General features: G+C 58.7%; 1 protein-coding gene and 1 non-coding gene across 2 annotated transcripts; one reads left to right on the top strand and one right to left on the bottom strand.

Moving 5' to 3' along the window:
* The first annotated feature begins 2,836 nt into the window (after positions 1–2,836).
* LOC124233139 (U6 spliceosomal RNA) lies at positions 2,837–2,943 on the top strand. The gene has a single exon (XR_006886981.1). It is a non-coding gene; the product is annotated as a U6 spliceosomal RNA (small nuclear RNA).
* A 4,073-nt stretch (positions 2,944–7,016) lies between these two features.
* Positions 7,017–16,881, bottom strand: LOC124233104 (SKI family transcriptional corepressor 1). Its single transcript, XM_046650220.1, has 9 exons — positions 16,859–16,881; positions 14,337–16,554; positions 13,171–13,261; positions 12,117–12,224; positions 11,531–11,602; positions 10,114–10,188; positions 9,806–9,880; positions 9,231–9,296; positions 7,017–8,726 (listed from the first exon to the last, which is right to left on the bottom strand). The coding sequence occupies exons 1-9, from the start codon at positions 16,879–16,881 to the stop codon at positions 8,632–8,634; spliced, it is 2,823 nt and encodes a 940-aa protein (XP_046506176.1). The 3' UTR covers positions 7,017–8,631.
* Between the last annotated feature and the right edge of the window lie 8,602 nt (positions 16,882–25,483).

Raw genomic sequence — 25,483 nt, forward strand, 5'->3', positions numbered from 1 at the left:
GCTGGGGCTGATGGCAATCCCTGGCCCTTCTCACTTCAAATGAAATGATAGATGAAAATGCTCAGTGCTCTCTGGCTGTACGGGAAATGCCATCACTTTAGAGAATCCTAAGATCTCATGTCTTCACTGACATTTTTTCAATATGAAACAGCCCATTTCTTTATTGTCCAAAATCAAATTAAAGCTGGCTCTGTCTTCTCCCACTCAGGGGGGTGGGAAGTACCACCTCAGACACAATTGGGGGACCACTCCTCACTTCTCGGGGTTCTGCAGCCCAGGAGGATGGGGAAGATTGTTGGAATTCGGACCACCTCGGGTCTGCAGAGTGGAGAAGCCAACAGCTGAGGCCTGCAGGAGCCAGGCTTCCACTGCTGCCGAGACTGCCTCTCTGGCAACCACACTCCTCCTGGCCTTTAGCATCTGTCCCCTCAGGGTCTGCGGGGGCTTGGACCTCCCTGGAAGTTGTGATCCCCGCGATTCTCCCTCACTGAGTCCCTCCATGTGTCTCCTCCAGCTTCAAGTCATACCCAACCCTTCTCCCCACCCCTCAACCCCCACCATCCTCCATGCCGGGCCCCAGGGCACAGAGGCAAGTGTTGCATGGTTCAGCAGGTCCCAGACCCTAGGTCCACAACGGCCCCTGTGGACTGTTCCTGGAGCCTTCCAGGCCCCAAGGATGACCAGCAAGCTCTACCCTTCTAAAAGAGAAAACAAAAGGTTGAATTTTTACCTCTTGCTAATTATAGTCTCAAAAAAAGTCCTTCAGTTACCCAGTTACAAAAACCACAGCATGTCAAAGCTGGAAGAGATGGTAAAGATCATCTCTAGGGCAGTCCTCTCACTTTACAGAAGACAAATCAGGACCAGAGGTCTAGGGAGCTGGCCAAGGTCACTAAGACAGGCGCAAGAAGGAACAAGAACTAGAACTCAAATCTCTCTCCTCTGTACCACAATTGCTCAAAAAGAAAAAACAAACCAAAAAAAACCCACCTCTGGCTCAAAATAACACATGCTCGTGTAGCCAGAAATGGTGAACAACCTGGTCTACCTCCTGCTGGCTTCCGCAGTAAGGCAGTTATGAACCCACAAGATGTACCTGTCACTATGACACGTGTGCGCATTGACTCTGTTGAAAAGGCTCTCCTTCCAAATAAATGAATAAAAACGTGGATGCTGAGTGAAGATTAGCATCATCTCCCATCAATGCTAATACGCTTTTTGGTTACTTGCAATTCTCTTTTGTAAATCCAAGGGAAACAGCATTGCCCAAATTAGCTCTTTTCACTCAATAAAGGCCATATTAGTATTCTGCGGTTTGCATTTGCTTACTGCTTATTTAGAGAGGTCAGATGAGAAGGTGAGCAGCCTGCACCTGATTTCCATTTCACTGAAGACAGGTGGGCGGAGGAAATCCAAAGTCGACCAAGGCCGGGCCAGGTGCTCTGGTTGTGGCTGAGTCAGCCTGACATGCTGAGCCGGAGCACAGCCTGGAGCGCCAACTACCTCCACTGTGGCCCTCCCTGAAGGACTGGCCCAGATGGGCGACACTGACTCAGGAGGTTCCAAGGTCTTCCCCTGCCTGGAACTCTCTGTCCTGTTCTCAGGGCTGCATGTATATCGTATGTCCGCTCCCCTCTCGCCCACCCACTGAAGTGGCCTTCATCCCCCCACGTTCTTTCTAGTCCATCTCAGCCCTGAGAACGCTCTCCCACGTCTGCCTGGCTCCCCTGCTGGAAGGGAAGCTCCATGACTACAGCATCCCTAACCACGTGTTCACCCTGCAGCCCCAGCGCTGCCATCACAGCTGCTCGACATTTGATGAAGGATAGCAGGAAGGAAAGTCTGAGCTGATAAGGACTGGCGAGTATTCTAAGTATTCCCTTACTTAGGGGAGGCCGCGCTCTGGGTCCCAGATCTTGCCTCTCTCGAGTTCCACTGCAAAGAGGAAAAGATCAGTCTTTAAAACCAGACATGCATCCAAATCCCAACTTCTTTCACCACTGGCAGGATAGTTTTGGCCTTGATAGTTTAACCATCTAGAGCCTCAGTTTAGGGACACCGATCGGGCTAAGCGCCTGGCCCAGTGCTGGATCAAAGGGCAGTGAACTACCCCAGACCGCCACCAGCTCCGAGTCACACTACGGACAGCCCGGCCCGCAAAGTGGGCTCCCTCCCCTTCCCCTTGGCTTCCGGCGCAGCGCGCTGGGTCTGAGAACCCCAGGGCGGCAGCGGTGCGCCCGGCCCTCGCCAGGCGCCGCCCAGCCCCGAGCCGCAGCCTCGGCCGCCCCTGCCCAGCCCCTTCCGGGTCACGGTCGCCGGCTCCAGCTCTCGGAAGGGTCACAGGTCCGGCGCGGACGGGCCCGACCAGCTCGGGACCGTTTAGCGTTCCCGGACCGGACCTCTGTGGGGACCTCATTGGCACCATGGCCCCTCACCACAAAAGTGCACTCGCGCGCGCACACGCGGCCCCCGCAGCTTCCGGGCCCGCCCGCCGCGCCCTGACCCTCTGCACCCCTCCCGGTCCGAGCGGAAGAGGCGCGGGCAGCGCGCACCACGTGACCGAACGGGGCTGCCCGCCCGCCAGACGCGCAGAGGTCGGGCGGGCTGAGGGACAATTTCCCATGGTTCCTTCATTTGCATATGCGGTGTAAGACGGTTAGTGAGAAATTGATTTAATTTGGCAGTAATCAAAAGATACAATTACAGTATGTGTGATCCAGGAGGCCATAGCTTCTTGAATATTTTTGGGTTTTAAAAAGTGCACAGTGTAGTCACCATAACTATAAAAGTTTTGCTACTCTTGGCTTTATTTACCTCCTGAGAGAGCTACACAATCGTGCTCGCTTCGGCAGCACATATACTAAAATTGGAACGATACAGAGAAGATTAGCATGGCCCCTGCGCAAGGATGACACGCAAATTCGTGAAGCGTTCCATATTTTGGACCTGAGTTTACCCCCGGGCAGAGTTTGTACTTCGATGCAGCGCTTTTCGCATACAGTTTCTATCCTTTGTTTGACTAAAAGGAAAGTGTACTCCCAGGAGATGGTAAGGAGGTGGGGCATAGTCATATTCATCGTTTTGCGGTGCTCTTTACATCTGGCCCTTTGGCCCCCAATCTTTTCCATCTTGCCTCTGTTTCCCCGTGCACTATCCTGAGTTCTACGGGACCTGTAATTACACTTATGCAACGGCCTTGCCAAAGTTGATCCATTTCAGGTCCAAAACATCACAGGACGTTAGTGCTACGATAAACATGAGATGTATTATAACAGGAACTTGCAACAAGGCTGACTTCTCATGCTGCCTCTGGAACTCAACAAAAAATAGTGCCCACCCCTTGGTGAGCACCTACCACGTACGAGGGGCTTCACCACTATCTTACTTTAGTATTCCCGACAGCCTTGCCTTGTGGGTATTACTGCCACCACTTTACAGGAGACACTGCGAGGTAAAGGAACCTGGGCGGGATCATGTAACTAGTAGGCCGAGGCAAGGCCTGATAAAACCTTTAGAGGCACAAACCCTGAAAAGATCAGTGCCCTGCCCCGATGTAATTCATTTGCAAAAAGTACAGTCCTAATTAGTAAGATAAGAAGAAAAAAAAAATCCAACGACCTTCAGATTTCCTGTGATGACTTCATCAATGTTTTTTGAAATAGCAATTTCTTTCCAGGAGAGAACAGTTGCCGCATCTGCTTTGCAAGTGCCTGAGCACGCACGTAGTCCGCCTGGCGGTCTCTGCGGCCGCGAGCAGCCCAAGCCGGTTGCCTCCAGCGGCCGCCGCAGCCAGGGCAGTGGCGGGTCCTCTCCTGGCGGGCGCTCGGAGCCGCCGAGCAGCGTGCCATCAGGGGTCCATTTCTGTTCTCTTCAGTGGAGGCGAAATGATCCTTTCCAGGTAACAGCCGAGAATAGGAGTCTATGGGACCTCTTGTCGCGCGTTCTCCTCGGCTCACGGCCTCCAGTGCATGGTGTTAGAGGACAACCTTTTGTTTTCCTTTCTTGCCCCAAAGATACCTGGTTCTTTGGAGGCCACTCGGGCAACTGGGTGGATAGTTTTAAAGGTCTCCTTCTGGCATGCCAAATAAGGATATGACCAATGTTGGTGTGGCTCCGTCTCCTTCTAAAGAAACTCATTGTACTTCTTGACATGAAGGTTGTCGCAGAGAAGAAATGAGGAAAGACACAGGCAATTCCTAGTTCTGGAAAAGCCAGAGCCCTGGCTGACTTTCCTGGCTCTGCACAGTTCCATGAAGTCGCTACCCTTTTCCCCATCGCGTTATACATGAGGAAGCCGAGGCACAGAGAGCCTCAATGACTTGCCTAATGTCACGCAACTAGTCAATGGCAGAGAAGGGATTGAGATGCAGGAAATCTGGCTATAGAGTTTGTGCTCTTAACCAAACATTATGCTCCTTTTGAGGGTGTAGAGTGGGAGGTAAGACTGGTTAGAATTAATAGAAAGAGCATGCAGGTCCACTTCTGTTTTTGTTGGTGTTCTGAACTCAAGGACAGGAGTCGAACTTTTGTGAAGGATCAAGGCTATATATCTAAAGATCAGAGTAGCTGGGAAAGAGTGGACATGTATGTGCCCAGTGACCCTGCAAGATGTGAGGGAGTGGGGCTGGCCCAGTGGCATAGTGGTTAAGTTCTTGCTCCCCTTGGGTGGCCAGGGTTCACTGGTTCAGATCCTAGGCCTGGATATACACACTGCTTGTCAAGCCATGCTGTGGAGGTGTCCCAGGTACAAAATAGAGGAAGACTGGCACAGGTGTTAGCTCAGAGCCAATTTTCCACACCAATAAATAAATAAATAAATAAAGATGTGAAGGAGCACCCTCTGTGGGATGCAGTTGGAAGAGGAAGAAAGTTTTCCTGTTGGGGGTTAACATCACTTACCTGACACCTGCCCCCAAAACTAATCCTATTGATGAAGGATCTTCTGAGTAGTAAGCCTGTGCTTAATTAACCTTACACAAATGAGCTTAATTGCTTCCCAGCAGCTGTTGTCCAGAGGCACCTGGGGATTCCTTCCCTCAGACATTTCCAGCACCTAGGGGAACCACAAAGTTGGAACCCATTCGCCTAGACATCCCTGAGCACCTGTGATGCACTGGGCTGTGTGCTGGAGGCCACAAGGAAGAGCAAGATACACCCCTGCAGCCAAGGTACTTAAAGTCCTGTGGGAAACAGAAACGCACACCCAAGGATGACTCGGGAAGGTGAGCACCTTTAGCCTCAAGAACCAAGTGCCACAGGAACACAGAAGTTAGTCCCAGGAATCCAAAGAGCCTTCCGGGTGTCTTTTGCCCACAGGTTACCCCAATTTGCAGAAGAAATGGAGGTGAGGATCGCCCTTCTGGTTTCTCCCAGGGGAGTGAAAAATCAAGCAGTCTCCAGCTTCGCTCAGTTTCTCACTCTGGATTTGCCGGGACAGGTGAAGGTAAAGACCGCCTCTCCCACCAGGCCTCCCTATGTAGAATCCGGAGTTCCTCTGCTGGAGCAGGAGTGGGAGTTCAAAGGGTTCTTTACTTCCAGACCTCGGACTCCAGAGTCCGCCCTCCTGTGGGCACCGCCGGGGGCCGAGGAGAGGAGCCAAACGCGGCGAAAGAACAGCTGAGAGGACATTCTGTGTCCCGCGACCCGTTCCCAATTCCCCAAGCCCCACTTTTTCTCCCGAAGACAAAGCGCCCTAGTCTGGGGCCTTCGGCCGTCGACTGTAATGCCTACAATGTGTCGCAAGGTGGCAACGTTGTGGCGAGAAATAGACTAAAAAAGCCTGGGTTCTTTTTCTTTTCAAAGCATATTTCCCCTATTAATGTTTCATTTAACTTAATTAGAATCTGGTAAACTAATTAAAGTAGCTACGAGCCCCGCAATCAGCAATAATTCGTATAATTATTGATAATTACATCCATACAAATCGTTTGGTTATTAACATTTGTGGGGGAACAAACCACTTCTGGAGGGACGCGGAGCCCAGGAGGGTTTTTTGCGACAGAGTTTTCTGGGTCGGATCCGCCTACACTCCAATCCTCAGCGATGCCGGCCCAGTTGGGGCGCCCTTTCGGGAAGGGCCCAGCTGCCTATGGCGCTTTTCTCCACTTTCGCGAATTCGAAAAGGAAAGGTGAAAAGGACTGATTTGCTAGGTTCCTCTGTGCAGCCGCAGACACGGAACTTCCTGCCGGGGCAGTAACTGTTACTCCCATTTTACAGAGAAGGAAAGTGCGGTGACGTCCGGGGGGAACCTCGCGCGCTCTCCAGCGCCCGCGCCGCCCCGCCCCGTCCCAGCTCCGCTCGCTCCTGGCACGCCCTGGGGACGGAAGTCACTTCGTCTCTGCACTACAGTTTCACTGCTGGTGAACAGTGGAGAACTGATCTGGTTGGTTCCACCCCTAGGAAACGTTCCCGCTCCCTGGAGGGTCCCTACTGGGAGATCGCACGTCTCGAGGCGACTTCATCCCTCGGGGACGCCTCGGTTTGCCCGGCGCCCTCACAGTCATTATCTTGCTGGTGTCCTTCCTCTCTGTGTCTAGCCCTCGGAGTACCCCGGGACCTGAGGGCTCGCAGACCCAGCGCAGGGTGCTCTGCGGCCTGGCTTCGTGCCACGACCGCGCCGGGGGGGGGGCTCCCGGCCGGCGCCCCTGCTGGTCGGCTCAGCCCCGGGCTCTCTAGACGACCCGCCACGAAACTTCCTGGCCCGAGCTGCTCGCTCGGAGGCGCAGCCCGCACGCCTGCCTCCAGGGTCCCCCCCGGGGCGCCTCGCGCCCCCCGGAGCAGCGCAGTGAGAGCCCAGGGGTCGGGAGGGCGGGGTCGTCCGGGCGCTGGCCCGGCCGCCGACGGCTGCCCTGCGCTCCGCTTCCTTCCCAGAGCGCTTCCACGCGCCGCCGGGGACAGAGGCCTGAATGTTATTTTACAGAAGCCAAACCGGTGGCCTAGGAAGCATAAAGTACGCGACGCAGCACCCTGCTAGGCAGCCGAGGAGGCGAAACTGGAAGCCGGGGCTGAATGACGCCCAACACTGTGCCCTTTCCCACTCCACCCACACTTTCCTCCCCCTCGCCCCACGTTCCCTCCCTTATCTGTAGCCGAACCAGCAAGTGATCTGTGGAAACTGAGGCCTACCGGAGGACAGCGGCAAGGTGAGGCCTCAGCATCCGCAGCCCGGGCATTCCCCCCACTCCCTCCCACGGGGGCCCTGGCGAGCCCGGCGACCCGGACACCTGCAGCCGGCGGGCCTCGCTTTGCTCCTCGGGCTCCTGTCCGCAAACTCGCTGGGACTAAAATGGACGGAAGGTTAGAATCCGTCAGGGCTCGCTCCGTTCCGGCGGCGGCAGGGCAGCTGCGCACGAGCGTCGAGTCTCGCCCTTCGTTTCCAGGCCTGCCCGGGAAAGAATCGCCCACCCTGCGAACCTCGACCCCCCCGTTCCAGCGCTCCAGAGCCAGGCCGGCGGTGCCCGCTCCTTCTGGCGATTCCGGGTGAACCTGGGCGTGGGGGCAGGGCGCCGTGCAAACTACCAGGAAACAGCGTCCGGTCTCTGAGCGCCCCGGAGGTGACTTCCCGGTGGGGCAGGCGTGGAAATGGGCACGAATAAACTCTCGGCCCCTGAGAGCGCTCGAGAACCAAAGACCTCGGCACCAGGAACCAGGCGGTCGTCGCGCCAAAGCCCAAGGAAGGGTCTTAAACGCAGGGACGGGGTGGCCTGGGGGGCACGCTGGGTGTGTCTGAAGGATTGGTGGAGATGTCTGGCGCTCCCTGCTGCCCACCTGAGGAGACGCGATTCTCAGCCAGGGCACCCCAGAACCGGAGCTGCGGCCCCCACGCTCCACCTGTTGCGCAGCCCTCAGCCAGCCTCTGCCCCACTTCCGGCCCCCCCAACTCCTATCTCCACAGCCCCAGGAAGTGACAGATTGGTTTTTTTTTTATTAAAAACAAAACAAAAGTCACGGATACAGGGGTGGTCTCTCCAAACAGGCTCAAGGTGGTCTCTATTTCGTGAGTCAGTTGTCGCCCTTTTTAAAGTGCTGTTACAACAAGAGGTTACAACAAAAAATAGACAAAGCAAAACCCAAAGGGGAATGTCAAACGGGACTGGAAGTACGTCCAGGAGAAGGAAGCAAAATAACTTAAAGCATGAATAAATTAAAGTGAACCCAATACTGAACCAAGAGACTCACAGTACATTTATATCCATTGCACATAGCCACTTTGTCATCAGGAACAAGTTTCAGAAGTGGACGGGACGGGGGAGCGCAGGACCAGCGCCGGAGAAGTTGCTACATTGTAATCACAATTGGGGGTCCGAGGCTGTACAGGTGTGGGGAGGGACCCCCCTCCCCTTTCTTACCCCCTTCGGTCCAGTTAACCCCATGAGGTCCGATGCCCTGGAGTTCAACCGTGGGGCGAGGTGATATTTACACTTGGAAACAGAGACGGGCCCCTGGACCGGGTGCCCGGGCGGGGGCAGGCGAGGCCGAGGCGCCCCGGAGGAGGGCAGGCGGGCGGGAGGCTGTATTTACATCGGTCCGGTCTGAATGGCTTGTTCCTCGCTCTCGGCCGCCGCGGCCGCGGGTATTTACAAGAAGAGAGCAGCATGGCTTGAGGGCGCGTGGGGCGGCCCGGGCCGGCCCTAGGGCAACAGCGGGGGCTTGAAGGAGCAGTTGCCAGTGCAGTGGCGGGGCGTCAGCATCTTGCAGGAGAAGTGGTGCAGGGCGTCGTGGGCTTCTGGAGAGACAGTCGAGCGGGCCATGTTGGGTGCCTCCTCTGCCTCGCCTGACCCAGGCGACCCACCCGCCCCCCTCCCCTGCCTGCGAGGGTCTCACCCACCCGCTTCCGGCTCAGGGAGCGGATCAGAAGGTAGGAAGGTAGGAGAGAGATCCTGGCGATTCAGAACCACTGCTCTGGTTCAATAGCCCCATTTTACAGAAGAGGAAAGTGAAGCACGGTGAGAGGGAGGTCGATCTGCCCAAGGCCAGATTTGGACCCGACGGCAGATTTCCCAACGCCCAGAGTCAGAAGGGCTCTTTCTTCCTATCCCTAGAACAGTGGTTCTAGAATCATTTCCCCACTAACACCAATTTCCACTTCCCTCTGCTCAGCGTCTGACCGGGGTAGACCCGGCCTTCCCCTCTCACTAGCCCCGTTATTCGTTCATTCATTGGATCCATCATTCATTCGACAGCACCACTGCCTGGCACCCCTCCTATCTTTGTTCCCGGGCTTCCGAACCTTTTAATTTCTGCTGGATGGCGTAGCGCGCCTTCCGCTCCTGGTCGAGTTCGTTACACAGAGTGTCTGGAAGACATGGGGAGGGGCCGGGGAGGAAATGAGACCACCCTCGGGCCAGCGGAGGTCACCGCCAGGGCCTCACCCTCTCCCCAGCGCTCCGCCCCTCGTAGAAACCAGTCGGGGGACCGAGGGAGGGGGCATCAACGCTCCAAACTGCAGCCTGGCGAGGGAGGAAATGGCCTGGGATGGCGCTTAAAGGCAGACGGATCTAACCAAAATTAAAGCAAACTTAGGCATTACTTCCCAGGTAATTTTACGCCTCGATTTTTAATTTAGAAACCATGGAAATTGCCGCGATAAGAAGTTCAATCACTCCACGTAATGATGCCTGCAAGCCGTTTGCTGGGCTCGCTTGCCATTCTGAGGCTAATCAGAGTATACAAAGGATATTAAATAAAAAAAATAATTGTTAAATTACCTTCAATTTAAATCCAAACGACTGAGCCAACATTGCGGCTCCTGCCAGACGAGAGGCAGTTACGCCCGTGCGCGCGCTCACCTGACTCCCGTCTTACCTCTGACAATTTGCAGCTGTTGCACCATTTCTTCTCGATAAGCCAATTCCCTCTTCATTTGATCCTGAAAATTATCTGTGCAAATTGATTAAGTGAGAGCTGTTATGCACAGCTCCCTCCCTCAGCCCCATTTCCCCACTCCCCACCCCCACCCCCGGCCCCACCCCCTCAGTCTTTGGCCTGGCTGGATACCCTGGAAAAGGAGGGGTCGGGTCATGCAGGGCCTGCGGCAGCAGCTGCCTGCACTGGGGGCCCGGAGTGGGAGCAAGGCTCTGGCGATGGGGTGGGGTGGGTCGGGATAGGGGTACCTTTGAGACTCTGAAATTCTCGCTCCAGCTTCTTGCGGAGTTCCATTTGCTCCAGGAGCAGTTTTTGCAATTCGTCTGTAAAGGTGGGAGAGTCAGAAGTAAGGGGGAGGGACGGGCAGGATTCAGGGGGCCCAGAAAGCAGGCAGGTCCTGCCCTGGCCCATAGCCCTGAGATGGGACCTGGGGAGGGTGGGGCTGGTAGGTAAAGGTCCTCAGCACTGTTTTCCCATTTGCTTTTGAAGCATTTGGGCCACGAAAAAGCTAGGAGATACACTGCCCAGGAGAATCAATTCAAGATGGTAGAATGCACTGGACTTCTAGACCCTGCCTCCAGGCCTACCGGCCTGGTATCAAGTTTAAGTTGTTCCTAACTCCCTAACCTTAGAGACTGGTCCAGGAGGACTCATTTACCCCTTCAAATGGCAGACCTAATCCCATCCCTCCCTTCAATAATACAGAGCCGGGAGAATCTGGGCAAAGCCTTGGAACATGCCCCACCCCCGGAAAACAACACATTCACAACAGTCTGTTTTCAATTTCAGGAGGTCCTCAGAACCCAAATCCATGCTAAGAACCCTCACATAAAGCACCAGTGATTTTGGAGGTAACTGCATACTCTAGGAAGAGTGGAGGACCACTGATGCTTCTCTCCCTCCCCTACACCAATTTCCAAGCCCATCCCTGGGCTGGTTTGGGGGAGGGGGCAGGTGAGTGTGGAAAGCCCCTTTAGTGCCCTCAGAAACCAGCTCCAGAGGGGTGCCAGGGGGCTGCCCTGACCATGGGTCCTTCCCCTGGGAAGGCTTTCTGAGAAATCCCCCCAACCCCCCAGCAGGTGCTGAGAAAACACGAACATGGGCGATAGAGGAGCGAAGTGGCCTCAGAGGCTCCTTCCTCCGTGCCTCAGGCCAGGCTCCCCCTTGCAGGCTGAGCAGCAGCCCCAGGATCCCATTCGAGAACAAGCTCCATCTTTGCCCCATTTAGGGTGGGGTGGTTATGCGTTAATTACAGGAAAAAACTAATCTCTCAGACATTCCTAAAGTGAATGCCTCCCTGCAATCTTCCTGTTCAAAAAAAGTCCTGTTCTTCAGGGAGGCTGGGAGACCTAGATTTGTCCTTTCTGATTGTGCATCAAGTTCTGAGCATTATTACTCATTTCTCTTTCTCCCTGGGCTATTCAGACAGGCCTGGCCTCGGGAACCCAAACTTCCAATGAACCTCTGGGGATTTGGTTCACTCTCCCTACCCCCTACATGCATGTGCCCCTCTGTGCCAGGATAACGTGTCCAGGGGACTATCCTTCCACTCAATGGAAACTGAGTCCCCAGAGCCCTATCTTCTCAGACTTACTCCTACAGGAATAACACCCTCTACGAGAAGGGCCCATCTCCCTCAAGCAAAGTGCACAGATTTAACCTCACCTCTGGCCAGGTTCTCGATGTCTTTCTCCACTAGCTGAGTTCCCGTGACATCCAGCGTGAGCCCATCTTCGCCTGGGATACAAGGGCAGGTAAGAGGGATTCTGTCCTGGGAGAGGCCTGGGGAGGGGAGGGGAGAGCTTCCCAGGAAATATGCTAAGTCAGGGACCTACTCCAGCCCCTCTGCCTTCAGGGGAGACAGTTACAGTATCCAGCACTAGCCACCTTCCAAGCCATCATTTTAGGAGTGTAGTCATCATTCTAGAGAGTGACCCACTGTAGGAGAGTGGCCCCAGGGAAGACAGGCCCTTCGGGCAGAAAGTGCCCTATGACCTGTTTTATGTGGGTGATGGTGTCTCCCATTTCCTTTTAGTACACCCCTTCCCTTACCCAGAAGACTCCCAAACTCAAGAAACCTGGCTTGCACCTCGCCAGCTGTTTAAATATTTATCTGCCAGCCACGAGAGGGGACCGGCAGCCGCTTACGGTTGATGGAAAGCCTTCCTCGCAGGCTGCAGCCGGTGGGAACCTGGGCGACCTCGGCCCCGGCTCCCGGGCGGGGGTGCTGCTCGAGAGTCCTAAGGCTCACCTCGGTCTGTGGTTGCGGGACTTGGCTGGGAGATGCTCCTTTGGTCTGGATAGGATTTCCTCGTTTCCAAATCGTCGGCGGTCGAGTGATTGTCTTCCTTATCTGGCTCTTAATGGCAATAAACCGAGTTTCAAGGAGAGGCAAAGAAACTGTGACCCCGATACGGCCAGAGCTGCCGCGGTCGGGGCGCCCCAGCCCTAATTAAAAGCGTCCTGGCCGCCGCTGGTTCCCGGCTGTGCGCCTGGGCTCGCACCCTCAGGCTTCGGGCCCCTCCCCCGCGCGCGGTCTGCTCTTCTTGGGCTCCACGCCCCCTCCCCAGCCCCTCCGAAAAGAACAAGACCAGCAGCCGAGCCCACCAGGGACTAGCGACCTACATCGCGCGCAGATACTGGGGCACCGCGAGCGCGCGTGGCCGCCGGGTCTGCCTGCGCCGTTCCCGCCGAGAACGTGGCCCAGGCGGCGACCCGTGGGGTGGTGGCGGCGGGGGAGCCATCCTCCCGGACTCTGCCTGCCCGGATTTCCGAGGCCCGAGGCCTCTCTTCTTCGAGCTGCAGGCTCCCGCGCGCACGTGCACGGCTCCCGGTCGCGTTGGGCCGCGGCCACCGCGGCACCTCCAGGGTACCCCAAGCGCGCGGCCAAGCGCCCCCACCCTCCGCCCGAACCGGCCTGACCACAGGGGACCTCACGACCCAAAATACTTGCTGAATAAATGAGAGGACTCGAACGGGGTGCCAGGGGTGATTGTAAAAAGGTTTTAAGCCAGTGTCGGAGGTGTAGGGGAGCGCGCGCGCGCGCGTGTGTGGGTGTGGGTGTGGGTGTGGGGAGAGCAGCCTGTTGTTTTAGGTAACCAACGATGGAAGTTGTTGGGAGTTCTCGCTTAGCTTCCTTTTTCTTCCATTATTTTTCTTCCTCTCTCCCTCTTTCTCTCGCTTTCTCTGCGTCCCTCTTTCTCCCCTCGTCTTCCCTCCCAGGCCTCCCCTTGGCCCCGGCCCCCTGCCTGCGGTTCCCCCATCACAGTGGTCAGCGACCTCGGCAGGGGGGCTGGGGGCGTTACCGTGGGCCTCCGGGGTGCAGAGGTACGAGGCTGCGGGCGCCAGCGCCGCCGCCGCGCTCTTCACGTGCTCGTCCCGCTCGGGCGCGTACACCTGCCGCGGCCGAGAAATGACAGGCGGTTAGGGGGGCGCTTGGCGGCGGCTCCGAGCTCCCCAGCCCTGCGCCGCGGCCCGGCCGGGAGGGAAAGCTGAGCGGGTAGCAGAGGTCGGCTCGCCCGCGGGACCGGAACGCCCTCGGAGGCTGCATCGCTATTGTAGATTCGGGGTAATTATTAACGCCCTCGAGAAAATTGTCCGAAACACAAAGCGGCTCCCAAGCCAAGGGGCGTTCAAAGTCTCCCCCACCCTCTTCGCCTGCCTCCTTTTAGACATCTTCTCTCCCGCTCGCACCCGGTGCCCGGCATAAATGACGCCTTTCGCATCCGGCTAATGGTTCGTGTTTTCATGAACCGAGTGGAAATGTACAGGTGTGCGCACCCACTTTCAAATGGCCGACGATTCGGGCTTAGCGGCCCACCCCGTACCCGAACCCGCGGCCGTGCCAACCTGAGAGGCCCTCTCCCGCCCCGCACACGGTCTCGACAGCTTCCTATCAACGACCCCCATGGTTCTCAAGGCGGGAGTTCGAAGAGACTCGGAAAAGTACAGTTGGGGTGGAGGAAGATTCCGGGGACCCCCATCCTGCTGGGTCCCGGTTTGGGGGAGAGGCCGCCCTCTCCTCGCCTTACCCGCTCATCTTCCCCAGGGCTCTGATCCGCATCCGGGCGGGCACGCTGCAGGCCCGGCCTCCAGAGCTCTTTTCTCTGGCTTTGGGTGCCTTTCTTTGCTTCGCATTCTCTCTCCAGACCCCTTTTACTTCTCCTTTTCTGTCTCTGTGTGACTGACGGTCTCTGCCTGTCTCTTCCCCACTCCCATTCACAAAAACCCAGCACACGCGTCTCTCAGGCCTGCTCCCCCAGATCTTCCAAAACCCTCAGTCAGGGGTTCCAGCGAGGCCAGCTGCACAGCGCTTCGGAAGCTGGGCCTACCCAGAGCAGCCGGGGCTTGCTGCTCGAATGCCCTCTCAGAACAAAATTCCCATCCCCCACCGGGCCGGGGCCCGCCCCACATCCTCGCGGTGCCCAGGGGTAAGCGGGGAGGCGCCCCAGCGGGGCGGGCGCGGGCTCACCTTGGCCGGCGCGGGGCCCCCCAGCGGCCCGCAAGGCTCTCGCAGCTCATAGCCACTGCTGGGCGGGCTCCTCTCAGGTCTCCGCACCACGTCGTCGGCCGCCAGGTCCCCAAATACGGACCGGCTGGCTGCGGGTATCCCCGGACGGCGCCGGGGGCGAGGGCTACCGCAGTCGGGAGAGTCTGTGGGACCGTCTGCGCCCGAGGAGGTGCTAGATTGGGGCCCTGCGGGCTGGTCGCCATCCGGGCCGCCTCCCGTGCTGGGTGCGCGGGGAACACTGGGCTCGGTCTCGTCCGGGGCGCCCTCGTCGTCGGGGAAGCGGTTGGACTCCACGTCCACCTCCGGCTCGTCTGCAGTGTCCACGTCGGGCGAGGCGGAGTGGTAACTGGAGCTGCCCTCGCTCAGAAAGTCCGGGCTTACGTAGCCGCCGCCGGACCCCGCGCCGGGCCCCGGCCCACGAGCCGGCCCCGCGCCGTAGGCGTCGCGTGCGCTACCGTAGAGCTTGGCAATGCTCTCAGCGTCCTTGACCACGGGCCGGAAGGCCGACACGTAGGAGCCTTTGCGCGCGGGCGGCGGCGGCGGCGGAGGCGGGGGCAGTGGGGCCAGCGGCGGCGGCAGCGCCTCGTCCGCGCCGTCCTCGTCCAGCGGCCCGCGGGACAGGGCGCTCGGGCAGCGCTCCTCTGCGCCCAGGCCGCCCTCCTTGGTCGGCTCGGCACCGTCCAGGGGTTCGGGGCCGCCGCCACCTGCAGCCGCCGCCGCCGCCGCCGCTGCAGCCGCTACAGCGGCCGCCACGGCCTTGGCTTGGCTCTGCGCAGCTGGATAGGGCGGCACCGGGAGGCTGCCTGCCGCCGGCCAGAACATGGGAAACGTCGGGTACACGGTGGCTGCGGCGGCCGCTGCAGCCACGGCCGCTGCGTCCTTGGCTGCCCCGGAGGGCTGGTGACCCCAGAACATGGCGCCGCCGCCTGGGCCAGCCCCGGCCCCCGGGGGCAAGTGGCCGGCTCCTGGGCCGCCCGCGCCTCCGCCAGTGCCCGCGCCCCCGCCGGTCCCGGTGCCTGGGCCGCCCTTGGGTTCGCCCGCACCTAGTACGGGGTCGTCCTTTTTGGGGCAGAGGCCGAAGGCCGTGGGGAAGCCGTAGGGATGAGGGAAAAGCGGCGGGGGCAGCTTCTGCAGAAGGCCAAAGCCCTTGCTGGGTACTGGAATCACCGGGTAGCTGCGAACGCCGGCGCCGCCACCAGGCCCTCCAGGGCCCGCGGGGCCACCGGCTCCCGCTGCCAGACCAAGTCCCCGCTGCGGGTGGGGAGGAGGCGGCCCAGGAGGCCCGGTGGCCTCATCTTCGCCACAGCGCAGGCTTTTGTGGGGCGGTGGGCCTGGAGCCATCTCCGCGCTGCAACCCGGGCCGCCCCCGCCCCCGCCGCCAGCACCACCTTTCCCCTGCCCACCCGACCCGCCATTAGCGCCGCCGCCGCCTCCTCCTTGCAGCGAGAAGGTCCGTTTGCGTGTGCCACCATTGAACATGGCCTTGACGTCCTCCCAAGCGTGGCTCAGTTCGTCCGTGGCCGACTTGTCACTGAGTTTGAGGTGACGGCGCCACGAGTTGAAGTTGGCGGCGTCAGGCTGCGTATACTTGGCGTCGGGTGTGCGGTGCGAGTGGAAGATGAACTTGTTAGGCGAGAAGTACATGCTGCAGTACCCGCACTTGATGCACTTGGCACGCGAGCTGTTGTAACGCGCAGGGATGAAGCTGCCACGCGAGCCCCACGCGCACTCGTGCACCACATCGAAGGCGAAGTTCTCAGGCAGCTTGGGTGGCTTGTGCTCGCCCAGGAACGACTTGCACAGGCGTTCAGCCTCGCGCTTCGTGATCATGCCGCAGCGGCGCGATGAGATGGGCATGGCCCCGGCCCGACGCAGAATCTCCAGCTGCACCGGCGTGCATTGCACGCACGTGATGCCGAGGGCCACGCGGCGGTTGTGGATCTCGTTGTAGCTGTAGTTCTTAAGGAGGGTGTTGGAGATCTGAGCCAGGCACAGGCGCTCCTGGCCGTCGATGACCAGAGACACGATAGGCACCCCATACAGCGACGTCTCGCCCACCTGGTTGGGTTTGAGAGCGCTGGAGCCCGAGTAGGGCTGCAGCTCCTGCTTCGAGTTGGGCGAGGAGTTGCCCTCGCGCCCCGGCCCCAGCTGAGTGGTGAGAGCCTCCATGCCGCCGCTCCTGCGAAACAGAGAAAGCAGACAGCAGATAAGCCATTTTCAGCTCCGCGGCGGTTCCGGCCCGCCCAGCGGGACGCGCCAGTCGGGCGCGCGGGGAAACTTGGCAATGGGGAGTCCAAGCTCATTCGCCCCCTGGACGGGCGCCTTTTGTTATTCAGATGTCTACTGGCGCCGGAACAAAAGTCCCCGGGGTTTGGGGGAGGAGAAGGGGTAACTGAGACCTCAGGAATGCCCTGGCAGCCAGGAACCCAATCGTGTTTTCGGATTGGGAAGGGAGTGGGGCCCAGAGACGGAGAATGACTTGCCCAAGGCCACACAGCAAAGCCATTGCCGAACCCAGCCTTTCCGGCGCCCAAATCCGTGCGCCTGCGGCCACCCTCGCAGTCTGCCCTACCGGCCCGGGTCCTGAAGCCAGGACTTCGGGGACAGGCTGCCCCTCTGCTCAGTCTCGCTTGCACGCGGGCAGGCGGGGGCAGCGCAGGGAGGGGGGAAAGGGGCGGTCACTGCCAGTCTCCAGACAGCAGGGGGCGGAGGGGGGGGGGCCAAGGAAAAGGAGGAGGATCTCGAGGCGGGGGTTCGGGGGAGAGGCTGAGGCGGCCGCTGTTCGCGGTGCTGAACTCGACTCTCGCCAAAGCTCGCCTTGCGCGCCCAGCCCCGGGGCAGCCTCCACCGCACCCAGCTCCGCGCTGAGCCGGCTCCTCGGAACAACGGCGCTGGTTTCCGCAAACTCGAGTTTCTCTTCTCACGCCCGGAGCCCCGCGTTCGTTGAGCAGAAAGATTCCGGCTGGAAATATAAGCCATTTTCTTTCCAGCCATCAATGGGACCAGAGTCACACAGTTCCTAACTACATTTTCTGCATTTTTAGCTGCGTTCCAGACCAAAGCTGCTTTCCATCCGGGTCAGTGCCTGGGAGGGAGAGCTTCTCAAGGAAGTTTCTCAGGAGCCACTTCTGCTTCGCTTCTAACTGCCCACTCCCTAAGTTTTCTTCCTTTAGATATGCCTTTCCCGCTCAGGCCAAATGCAGTCTCACCGGGCTCTGGGCTTACTCTTTTCGGAGTCTCTTCTGAGTATCCTTCATGTCGGGCTGTCCCGGCTCATATGGGCTGAGCAGAATCCTGGCCGGTCTCAGAAGCCACCACAAGCCTCCAGGTCAAAAGTTGCTGCGGTCCCGCGCTCTGCTCTCTGGCAAAGGGAGGGAGGCAGGTGCGTCCCCGGACCTCAGCAGCGGGAGGACCCGGGTACTGATGCTTGGGGCCCACTAGGTGGCCCGGCCCAACCACGTGTCCTCAGGTACAGAAGGCTCCTGCTTGGCCCACGGCTGCAGGCGCTCCTGAGGCCCAGGAAGCCCAACCCTGAGGACCCTCCCCTGAACTAGGCAGGAAAGGCAAATCCATTTTCAGAGGCACAGGTCGAGCCGGACAAGGGATCCGAGTTCAAAAGCCTTCAAGGAGGAGGCTGAGATCTCTGTCTGTCTGTCTCTCTCCCTCTTTCTGCTTGTCTAGGTGCCCCTCATCTGTCGATCTTATGTTCCCTGAGCTGTCTGTCTCTCCCAGCTCGCTCCTCTTTCTCCCATTTGTCTTCATTCCTTCTTCAAGTATCAAGCTATTTATCTGTTATCTGTCTGTTTCCTCTTTATCTCTGCGGATCGAATTGAAACAAGTTGACCCTCCTTTAGCGTTGAAGTCTCTTGTAACATTTTAGGAGGCAAAAGCATTGTCCTGACTCCCCGGCTGAGGGGTCAACAAGACCAGCCCCCCCACACCCGCAACGGCTCTCAGGCGGGCTGGGGAGGCGGGCTGGGGAGGTGGCCCGGGCGCCGCGGCTCAGGGAAATGACGATGTCTTCTCAGTCTCCCGAAATCGGCAAGTGTGCCCTGCCCGCATACAGTGAAAGGATCGCCCGAAGCTGAGCGCATCCTCCTCAAGCTGAGGGTCTTGGGTCCCCGCGAGGTTTTCCCAAGTGGGAAGAGGGAGCTCCGGGCTCCGGAGCCAGGAGAACGGGGGCCCTAGGAAAGGAACCGAATTTCGAGGACCAGAGCAGAAAGCCCGGGCAAAAGGCTGTACGCAGCGACAAGGAGCAGCGGCCAGGGCGACTCGGGGAGCCCTCGCCGGCTCCTGGGGGCTTGAAGGGTGAGCTTGGAGAGGGCGATGAGGCGGGAGGCGGACAGTGGTGCGAGTGAGGCGATGGAGTCTTTAGGTATAATAACAAAAACAAACAGCCACAAGAACCCAAATCGGAACTAAACGAAAAAAGCTGTACGGGAAGGGCGCGAGGGTGGCGGGCGACCCAACGGGTACTCACCGTGCGGCGGCGGCTGGAGCCGGGCGAGCGGCGAGCGGAGGTGCGCGGCGGGCGGAGCGGCGGGCGGGAGTCCGGGATCCGCCGGGCTCTCCGGGTGACGGCGCGGCCCCTCCCCGCGCGCGCGCACAGCCGCGCTCCCGGGCTCCCCGCGTTCACACCCGAGGCCCCGCCGGCCCCTCCCGCGCGGCGCCCGCTGTCAGCAGGCGCGGGGCGCAAGGTCCCCTGGCGCGGAGATGTGAGCCCTGAGCCGCTGTCCCCGAGGCCCCGGACGGGCCCGGAGCGGAGGCCGAAGCCTGGAGCGCATGGCGCGGCGACGGGCACGGCGCGGTCACAGCCGGAGTGGTGAGGCCGGCGCGGGGCGGGCTAACCTGACAGCTGCGAGCCGGGGCGCCACACCCACCGCCCGCGCAGTCACTCGCGCCCTCCCGGGGTCCGCTAGCCCGCGGGCCACAGCCGCGCCCGCCGCCTCCCCGGACCCCCAGGCCTGCCTGCCCCAGGTAAGCGGCCGCACACCTGCGCCCTGCCCCCAGCACCTGCGGCCCACGCTCGCCAAAGGGGCCGGGAGAGAGGAAGGGCCGGGGCAGCAAAGTTTGCCCTCAGGAACGAAGTGGGGAGGGCCCAGCGCTCCCCGCCAAGGGGCCAGGATCCATCCTGGCCAAGGCCGGCGAATGGGGCTAAGGAAGGCTCCTAGCTAGGAGGAAGGGGCGCGGGGAGGGGTACCGCCTTTTCGGGCCAAGGCGGTGGAGCCGAAGAGTGGTCCTGTGGAGCCAGTAGGCTTACCAGCGGCCTGAGCAGAGACCAGGGTGTGTGTTGGGGAGAGGGAAGGCAAGGGTGGCGGCTGGGAAGGGGCAGAACCCAACTGCCTCCCCCACCACCCCGCACGCTTCTGACTGGCATGGGAGACGTCGGGACAGCTCCAGCCTGAAGAAGGGAGACCTCCCGCCTCCTTCACGCAGTGGACTGGGGAACTGGATTTGAGGCGCCCCCACCCCCAGCCCCGGCCTTGAATGCGTCCCCCCACCAACACCAACAGGCACAGGGCAGAAGCCAAGTCATCGCTGGGAGATACCTGGGGTCAACCACTGTCTAGTTGACCGCTGGACTTCTCTCTAGCTCTCTTGCTAACTCAGTTTCCCGGTGGTGGGAGTTTAGCCCCCTGACGCTGCTGAAGCTCCGTGGCATCTTTTCTCTTCCCAAAGCTCCATTTCTCTCCATCCCTCTCTCCTCTCTCTGTCGGTTTCTGTTTTCACCATTCTTTCCCCCCACTACCCCACTGAGTCCCGTGTTCTCCCTCTCTCTCAACCTCAGTCTCTAGTTCATTTGAACACCCCTCCCTCTTTGCCGGCATCCGGGCGCCCTCTCGCCTCTCCCCCAACCCGCAGTGGCATTAAGTGTCCTTAATGGACACGTTAATTAAACTGTAATTAATCATACTGTCCGGCCCAAGTTTGAACAATTACCCTAATCAAACAGAAGTTAATAATGGCAGGGATGGCCCGGGGCTCGGCGGGCCGCCCGGGCAGGGGGCGCAGCAGCCACGGCGGCTACCGGCTACCGACGGTGGCAGCAAAGGCGAGCGCAGCCCGTCCTTGGAACCCGGGCGGCGCCATAAATCTTCTGCGGCCAGCGGCGCCGGGTCGCTCCGGGTTACAGGCCCTCTCCCCTCCTGCATTCCGGCTCTCGGGGGTTCGTCTCCGCTTCGCCTCCACTTCTCCCCTCTCGCTTTTCTCTTCTCTGCGGGCTTGCAAGGACCCTGGGAATAGCCTGTGGGGGTGCGAACGGATCGCCCTGGCGTAGCCCTCGGAGAGAGGGAGCGGCCGGGCCGGCCTGAGGACTCGCTTGCCACCTCCTTATCCCCTTGGCTAACGTGTCCTCTGAGGCCTCGAAAACTACCCCCAAGTTTGAGGGCTGTGTCTTCTCTGCGGAGTCTCTTCTAGAGCGAGTTTCTGCTTGTTCGCTTGCCTCAGTTTCCGTCTTGGATCCCCTGCTTGTCTCTCTTTTCTCCCAGAGCCTGCTCAGCCCTTGTCTCTCTCTGCCTCTGGCCCCTCCATTGGCGCGTCGTCCCCGGGCTCTGCCTCTGTCCCGCTCTAACTCTGCCGCTCTCTACCCTCACGCCCACTTCCCTCCGAGGAAAACAAGAACCTATTTTCCATTCCAGTCCGAGAGCCGCCCCCAGCCTCCACATGTTTGTCCCCTCTCCCTCGGCTTGGCCTCCCCCACCCCATAATTACAATCCCGTTCAATAATTATTCTTAGCCTCCTAATGATTTTTTAAAAGGCATCTCAGAATTCAGTGTGGTGGTGACAACAATTGCGGAGCCAGGACGCCCCCGGGGGGGGGGGTGGGAGTGGGAAAAGGATGGGCAGGGTCCCCCTGAGCAGGGCCTGCCTGTCCTGCCTCTATTGTACTGCGAAGGCCCACAGCGCCTCGGGGCCCGCCTCTGGGGCGTTCCCGGCAGCCTGGCCGCGGGGCCCCAGGGACCTCTCAGACAAAAGTTCCCTCCTCGGGTTACCGCACCAGGGCCACGCAGCGTCGCCTCTGCGTCTCCGTTCAGCACCAAGCTGCGGACAGCTCCCGCGCCAGCGTCCGGCTTTGCCGGCCCACCTGGCTCTCGCACCGGGTCTGAGACAGAGACTGAAGGCGCGTGGAGAGAGACTGGGGAGGCGCCGCCGCTCACTTGAGGGGTAGTGGTCTCCGGGGAGCGGGTCTTGAGGGTCGGGCCTGGACCCTGCTCTGGACCAGCGTCCAATTGGTTAGTATCACCGCGAACCACATTTTATAGTTTGCAGTGCCGGTTCTCACAACGGCCCTGGGAATAGGTAGGGATTATTTATTCCCATTTCATAGGCAGGAAACTGAGGGTCAGGCAGTGCAAGCCAACCCACCCATGTTCCTCGATCAATAAGGGACGGAGGCTGATCTCCCAGCCCCTAAATCTCGTGCCTTGCACGCTGCCGCGACGTCCTCGCTTGGCGAAGGGACGATAGGAGTGCGCAGCGCTGCGCAGCCACGAGGACGTTTTATTATCGCCCTCGCCACAATCCGCGTGGAGGAGACAGGCCTAGCAAAGCCAGGTGACCTGCTCCGGTTCAGGCCGCCGCGGCGGGGCGGGGCTAGGACTTGAACTCAGGCTCAGAAGGGGCAGCAGGGGACCCCTCTTCCTCCGAGGGTGCTCTGGGTCCTGCGGCCCTGTCCAGAGCTGGGGAGCCCGCGCGAATCGGTGCCCTTGGCCTTCCTGACCCCCATTAGTGCAGATTCTCTCTTTTATCCGCTGCCAGGTGGCACCAGAGTCTGAGGGCCCGACTCCGGATCGGGGACGCGCCTCACGTGTCCCGCCCCCCCAGCCGGGTCTGTGCTGCCTCTGCGTCCCCGGCGTCGCGTCCACGCGGCCGGGCGGCCCGCGCCCATACAGGCTTCGGCTTGGGCTTGGGCTGGGCGGCCGCGCCTCCTCCGCAAGCACATATCTTTTACCAGTTGAATTAACGGCAGTTTTCGTCAGTTAATTAGGTTTAATTTACATAATTAGTACAGTATAAAGAGGATTGGGGATAATCATGGGGTACGTAGCGCTTACTGTGTAAACACGTATTCTGAATTAAAAATCAGATGTAATTAAGGCGCGCAGGCCCTGTTTAGGCAGGGTTTTAATTGTAATGAATTTCTAATTAACACTCAATGATTGCCAAATGCAAAGGGCTGTAAAATTTTCTTGTAGTTTTGCTAATTTATTGTTTACTTAATATCTGGATATTAATCCGACGGCCAGATAGACTAGAGCCGGCGCCGCGGCCCGGGCCCAGGCGAGAGAAGGTGGCTGGGCGGGGCCTCCAGGGCGCAGCCCCAGAGCCGAGGCGAGGCCGTGGGGGAAGCGGGAACCCCAGAGGCGGCGCCGAGGTGCTCAGAGCTCCCAGCCCACCTGACTCCGGGTGTGGACGGGAAGTCTGAGGCTCGGGGAGGGCTGGGACTTGCCCGAGGCCGCACACTCCGGGGTCCTTCCGCCCTGAGCCGGCTCTTTGGGATCAGGGGCCAGGCCAGCGCTCCTCCCGGCGGAGGCCTCCCTGCTTCTGGGACAGCAAAAGGAGCGAGACAAGTCGCGGTCCGGATCTGGTTCTTGACCACTTGAGTGACCATGGACCTTGGCCTCAATATGTGCATCTGTAGGATGGACACACGGACCGGCACTTTGCTGGAGTGAAGAATATACGGACCAGGAGGCCCAAGGGAACTACAGATGAACGTGAGAAGAATTCTGGAGCCCTGACGCTGTGTGTGTGTGTGTGGGGGGGGGCTTCAGGGGCTCTGCTTGGGGGTCGGTCGCTTAAGCTTAGAGGGAGGGGCAGAGCCAGGAGGACCTGGGCATGGTTTGCAGGTCGTGAGGCCAGGCTGTGCCCGTCTTAGGGCTCTCTCTGCACTTGAAGGAGGGACTAAGGAGAGAGCCCAGGACCAGACTTCTTTGCCCTGAACCCCATAGAAGTCCCCAAGGCCTGAGCAGAGGTGTTCGGGAAAGAGGGTGGGTGAGGAGCTCAGCTGAGCCCGGCACTCCTCCTCCCCTAAATCTCTAGTTTGGGTCCCCACCCATATCCCAGCAGCCCTGCCCCCATCAAGGATTCCCCTCCTGTCAGCCCCAGCTGCCCCACGGGCCTCTGTCCAAGGTCCTTAGCGCAACGGAGACCCTGCGGGCACTCAGAAATTTCCTACCGACCCAGGGAAACACACCACGAAAATTCACCAGCGCCCAGAGGCTGCTGCCCCACAGAACCGGCTGCCTTCCTTCCCTCTCCAGTGCCTGCCTTTCCGAAGCCGCAGAGGTCTCTCCTGGACACTACACAGGGCCTTCTCGGAGCCCACCTGGGCCCCTCATCTCTCTCTGGAGCCCACCTGGGCCCCTCATCTCTCCCTGGTGCATGCTGTTTTGTTTTCATCATTGGATTGTTTACTAGTTAGTACTTCCTGATTAGTTATTTGTTCGCGGTGTTTTCTGTTTCTCCCACTGGAAAGTTTTGTTTGCTGTTGTATTCCCAGGACCTAGCACTCAGCTGGTGCTCAACATGTTTGTTGAATGAATGAGTGAACAGCATTCAAGTGTACGGGCTGTGAGCCCCAGCCCAGGTCTCGGCTGACTTACTGGCCATAGTGATTGAGTGCCGCCCTTGGCATCTAGTGGCCAATCCGGTTTTTCAAGAGTAGATGGTTCTGTGCTCCCTGGTGGTCTAGGAGGTTTGGGATTCCCACCTTCCACACAGGCAAGTCTACTCGGGCAGAGCCTCCGAAGGCTTCTTCTCTTAGGAGGAGAGGATGGGCCCTGGCAGGCAGGTGTGGAGTAGCTGGCAGGCTTGCTGAGCTCTCCCTGGTTGTAAGGGGCTTCCTTCCCAGGGCCTCCTCTGCTCAGCGTGGTGGGGGAAGGGGCTGGAAAGAGAACAGACTCTGGAGTCAGTGAGACCCGGGTTCAAACCCCAGCTCTGTGCTATTTGAATCTGCAAAACTGCATCTGTAAAGCAGTCAGATGGGTCTTACTGGGACGTCATAAGGACTAAATAAGGTGCTGGGTGTGGGGCACATAGCTAGGTCTGGGACTAGATTGAGGTGCCTAGGGCACAAAATTTAAGGAGGCATTCACTGTCAGGGTCCTGAAAATTCTCCCCTAGTCCCAGCCCTGCACAAAGCCGCTGGCACAGAGTAGGTGCTCAGCACCCGTAAACTCCCCCTGCCCTGACAGCCTCAGATCGCCTCCGGATGGCTCCTGCCTCAACAGTGGTGCAATCTACTCGGCTTTCTGGGACAAGTCAAGCTTTATTGAGATACAGTTCACATACCATATAATTCACCTATTTCAAGTGTACAGTTCAATGGTTTTTCATATATTCAGAGTTGTGCAGCCATCATCACTATCAATTTTAGAATTTTTCATCACCCCAGAGAGAAACCCCCTACCCATCAACCATCACCCCATCTCTCCACCCTCTCCAGCCCCTGGTGACCACTATTCTACTTTCTGTCTCTATAAATTTGCCTATTCTGGACATTTCATATAAATGGAAACATTCAATATGTGGTCTTTTGTGTCTGGCTTCTTTCACTTAGCATACTGTTTCAAGGTCATCCGTGTGGTAGCATGGATCAGTACTTCATTCCTTTTTATTGCCAAGTAATATTCCATTGTATGGATATACCACATTTTGTTTATCTGTTCATCCATTGATGAATATTTGCGTTGTTTCCACTTTTTGCCTATTATGAATGAAGCTGCTATGAACATTCATGTAGAAGTTTTTTGTGTGGCTGAATGTTTTAATTTCTCTTGGGTATGTATCTAGACGTAGAATTGCCGGGTCATATGGTAACTCTATGTCTAACTTTTTAAGGAACTGCCAGACTGGTTCCCCAAAGCACTGCACCATTTTACATTCCCACCAGTGATGCACGAGGCTTCTCCTTACTTCACATCCGTGGCAGCACTTGTTACTCTTGGTCTTTTTTATTATAGCCACCCTAGTGGGCGTGAAACAGCAGCTCATTGTGGTTTTGACTTGCATTTCTTTAACGATGAATGATTTTGAGCACCTTTTCATGTTCTTCTTAGCCATTTGCACATCTTCTTTGGAGAAATGTTTATTCAGATGCTTTGCC

Source organism: Equus quagga, unplaced genomic scaffold (assembly GCF_021613505.1).
Source record: "Equus quagga isolate Etosha38 unplaced genomic scaffold, UCLA_HA_Equagga_1.0 153_RagTag, whole genome shotgun sequence".
NCBI classification, from domain to species: domain Eukaryota; kingdom Metazoa; phylum Chordata; class Mammalia; order Perissodactyla; family Equidae; genus Equus; species Equus quagga.

Coding starts and splice junctions, on each gene's coding strand:
- LOC124233104 (XM_046650220.1), bottom strand. CDS start 16,881: ATGGCTTTGCTGTGTGGCCTTGG. Junction 13,262..14,336: donor GGGGCCCCGCGCCGGCCAAG/GTGAGCCCGCGC, acceptor CGGCCGCGGCAG/GTGTACGCGCCCGAGCGGGA. Junction 8,727..9,230: donor CATCCAGCAGAAATTAAAAG/GTTCGGAAGCCC, acceptor CTGTCTCTCCAG/AAGCCCACGACGCCCTGCAC.